The sequence below is a fragment of the Phytophthora parasitica genome, assembly GCF_000247585.1.
Source record: "Phytophthora parasitica INRA-310 unplaced genomic scaffold supercont2.12, whole genome shotgun sequence".
Lineage (NCBI taxonomy): Eukaryota > Oomycota > Peronosporomycetes > Peronosporales > Peronosporaceae > Phytophthora > Phytophthora nicotianae.
Window position 1 is genome coordinate 1,491,076 of NW_008648998.1, and position 3,026 is coordinate 1,494,101.

Consider the following 3,026-nt stretch of genomic DNA (forward strand, 5'->3'; position numbering starts at 1 on the left):
GGTAACAGCAACGGAGACAAGACGGACTTCGTGGAGATCTTCAAAGCCAGCGCCCACTTCGAGCGTCTCCAGTCGAGTCTAGACCAAGAAGGTGTGACTCGACCGTCACCGTCTTTGCCTGCACTGGAGTTCAGCGACAAACGCGCAGCATCGGAGCTCACCCAAGCGAAGTTCCTGTTGAAACGCTTCTGTGGTCTCTACTGGCGAACGGCTTCGTTCAACTTGACACGGTTCGCTATCTCGCTTGGAATGGGTATAGCGTATGGGATCACGTACGTTCGTACCGAGTATGAGACGTATTCCGGAGTGAATTCCGGTTTGGGAATGATCTACATGATCACGAGTTTCATCGGTCTCATCGCATTCAACGGATTGATCCCGATAGCTTACGAAGAACGCGCTGTATTTTACCGCGAACGGGCAGCTCAAACCTACAATGCCTTTTGGTATTTTTTCGGACTCGGAGTCATGGAGATCCCGTACGCTGCCGCCTCAGTACTGTTGTTCCTGATCCCGTTCTTCCCAACAGTGGGGTTTTCAGGTATCGGAGCTTTTCTTACTTCGTGGTTGGTGTTGGTGCTTCAAGTGCTGCATCAAGCGTTTATGGCTGAACTTCTCGTCTTTCTGTTGCCGAACTTGGAAGTGGCGGAGATCGTCGGTGTGCTGCTAAATCTTCTCGGATACCTGTTCTCAGGTTTCAGTCCACCAGCTTCTGCACTGCCATCGGCGACTGTGTGGTTGTATGATATCACCCCGATGAAGTACAGCACCGCAGCGTTCTCAGCTGTCGTGTTTGGAGACTGCAGCAGTGACGGAGATCTGGGATGCACACGGATGACAAATGTGCCACCATCACTTCCCGAGAACCTCACTGTGAAGGAGTACTTGGAGACGAATTTCCTGATGAAACACAGCGAGATTTGGAGAAACTGCGGCTTCTTACTGCTCTTTGTCGTCATCTTCGGCATATTCACACTACTCGCGATGCGCTTCCTGAACTATCAGAAAAAGTAGGAATTTGAGCTAACTTAGATTCATAGATAGCAAAATAAACAAACTCTCATTCTACACATTATCAGAGTTTTAACATGAATTGCTTTTGTCCGTAGCCGTTCACTTAAAAATACAAAAATACTACGTGTACAGTAGTACACACCAATACTCACTAGAATACAGCTGAACTATCATACAGTGCCGGTATCCTATCGGTACTTACTCATTGGTGAGTCTCAACGATAGGCAAAGCGAGCAGGACCGAGTGACGCAATCATCCAAGACGTGGGTTAACTTTGTCGTCGCGTCACGGTGGTCCACCGGGTGGACGAGGAGAGCGGTAGAATAGCACAGACAGAATAAGCAAATCCACAGAACCTACGGTAGAATTGCACAGAAATATCGGTATACCGGATAAGGGCCACTGGGGGTTGCACCCACACCCCCGCATTGTTCTGGAGAGTGTTGCGGGTCCGTTCGCTGGTGAGTTCATCGCTGGGCCCGCCTACGCTCCTCACACCCGCTCACTACCGCCCTCTATCAAAAACACCTTTTTCACAATCTGTGTTTTTCACGGATTTGTCTGTGCGATTTCGTGGACGCGGAGCATTGCGGTCCCTATTATAGTGATCCGTTCGATGTCCCAGCTCTGGGATCAGCGAAGAAGAGCTGCTAACAATTCTACAACCGATTGACTTTAGACAAAAGCGGGCTGCTATTAGTACAGTAGCGGTGGCAGCATAGAGCGCGAAGCTTCATCGCCACGAGGAATAGAGGCAGACAAGCCGTAAATACAACACGAAAAATATTGATCTGCTGCCGGTCTGTGCAGTACGAAATGACAACCATACATGTAGCAAGCCTGAGTCAAGGGCTGCAATCAATTTGGTCGAAAGCGGCTTTCCACTTTCCGTTATCCACCGAAAAAGCGCATTGGGATGTGTGGCACGCAATCCAATCGACAAGTTTAATAAAACGAGGAAGTACCTACGTTCACCAACTATCGATTTGAAAAGGGCAAATAACGCAACTTTGACAGGGGAGACCAAGCGAAACATGGAGCACTACGAGACTAGGACAACACTACCGTGGTCACTCAGGTGCGTTGCCAGCTTGGTATGAAGCCAAAGCCAATTTCGCGCGTTAGCCCAAGCCCAAGCATTTCTTTTTATTATTATTATTATTATTTCCTGGAGCTCGAGGATTGTGAGTTTTAAAGTTGCTCGATGAGCTACGATACGGTTTCTGAAAGTTGCCTGGAAGTTGCTCTTACGCTAAGAAATAGATGGTGAATGTCGGTAGAGAACAAAGTGTGCAATTGGATTCTTGGGTGTCAGTTTTGCTAATTTGTACATATTAGGATGAAATGCCGGTCCTTATTTGCTGCCGTAGTCAAGTCTGGGAGTTCGAGCAGATCTGAAGATTAAGGTGAAACCACGATTGGATGTCAACATAGCACTTTACTCCTTGTAGTAAGTTACAACGTACTTTGTCATTTTGCGTTACACAAACTGCAGCGAGTACCACACATAACACCAAAGCAAATTGCTTTGCTGCTTTTGCAAACCTCACTCTCCATTCTTCCTTGTCGAACACAAGGACCTACCAACAACCTCTAAGCTTTTCTGCAGCTACTAAAGCAGTGATGAAGTTCACGACCGCCTTCGCCGTTGCCACCGCTGTGGCTTTCAGCTCCACTGACGCTGAACGACTCAAGACCGGTGTCTGCTACTCTCCGTGGCACCACCAGAACGTTAACTGGGACGTGCTGCAGAACGACATGAGGCAGGTGGCCCAGCACTTCTCGAGCATCCGTACCTACGAGGCTTCATTGGCCGGTGTGAACGCGGTCGACATGGCTGCTGCCGCCGGCATTCGTGTCGCTGTGGGCGTGCAGCTGCAAAACCCTGGCCGTATCGATGCGGAGATTCAGGCGGTGTGTGAAGGCTACGCTCGCAATCCGTGGGCCGTCGAAGCTGTCTACGTCGGCAACGAGGACATGCAGAACGGTGGATTCGGCAAGTTTTCGGCCG

General features: G+C 49.4%; 2 protein-coding genes across 2 annotated transcripts in view; both read left to right on the forward strand.

Moving 5' to 3' along the window:
• PPTG_07725 (hypothetical protein) overlaps positions 1 to 1,014 on the forward strand; it is a gene marked incomplete at its 3' end in the record, with an annotated part of 4,015 nt that extends 3,001 nt beyond the window's left edge. The window contains exon 2 of the mRNA XM_008901998.1: positions 9 to 1,014. Coding sequence (XP_008900246.1) covers positions 9 to 1,014 — 1,006 coding nt within the window. The remainder of the gene's footprint in view (positions 1 to 8) is intronic.
• A 1,624-nt stretch (positions 1,015 to 2,638) lies between these two features.
• Positions 2,639 to 3,026, forward strand: part of PPTG_07726 (hypothetical protein) — a gene marked incomplete at both ends in the record, with an annotated part of 1,492 nt that continues 1,104 nt past the window's right edge. Inside the window, one exon of the mRNA XM_008901999.1 lies at positions 2,639 to 3,002. Within this exon, the coding sequence (XP_008900247.1) occupies positions 2,639 to 3,002 (364 nt within the window). The remainder of the gene's footprint in view (positions 3,003 to 3,026) is intronic.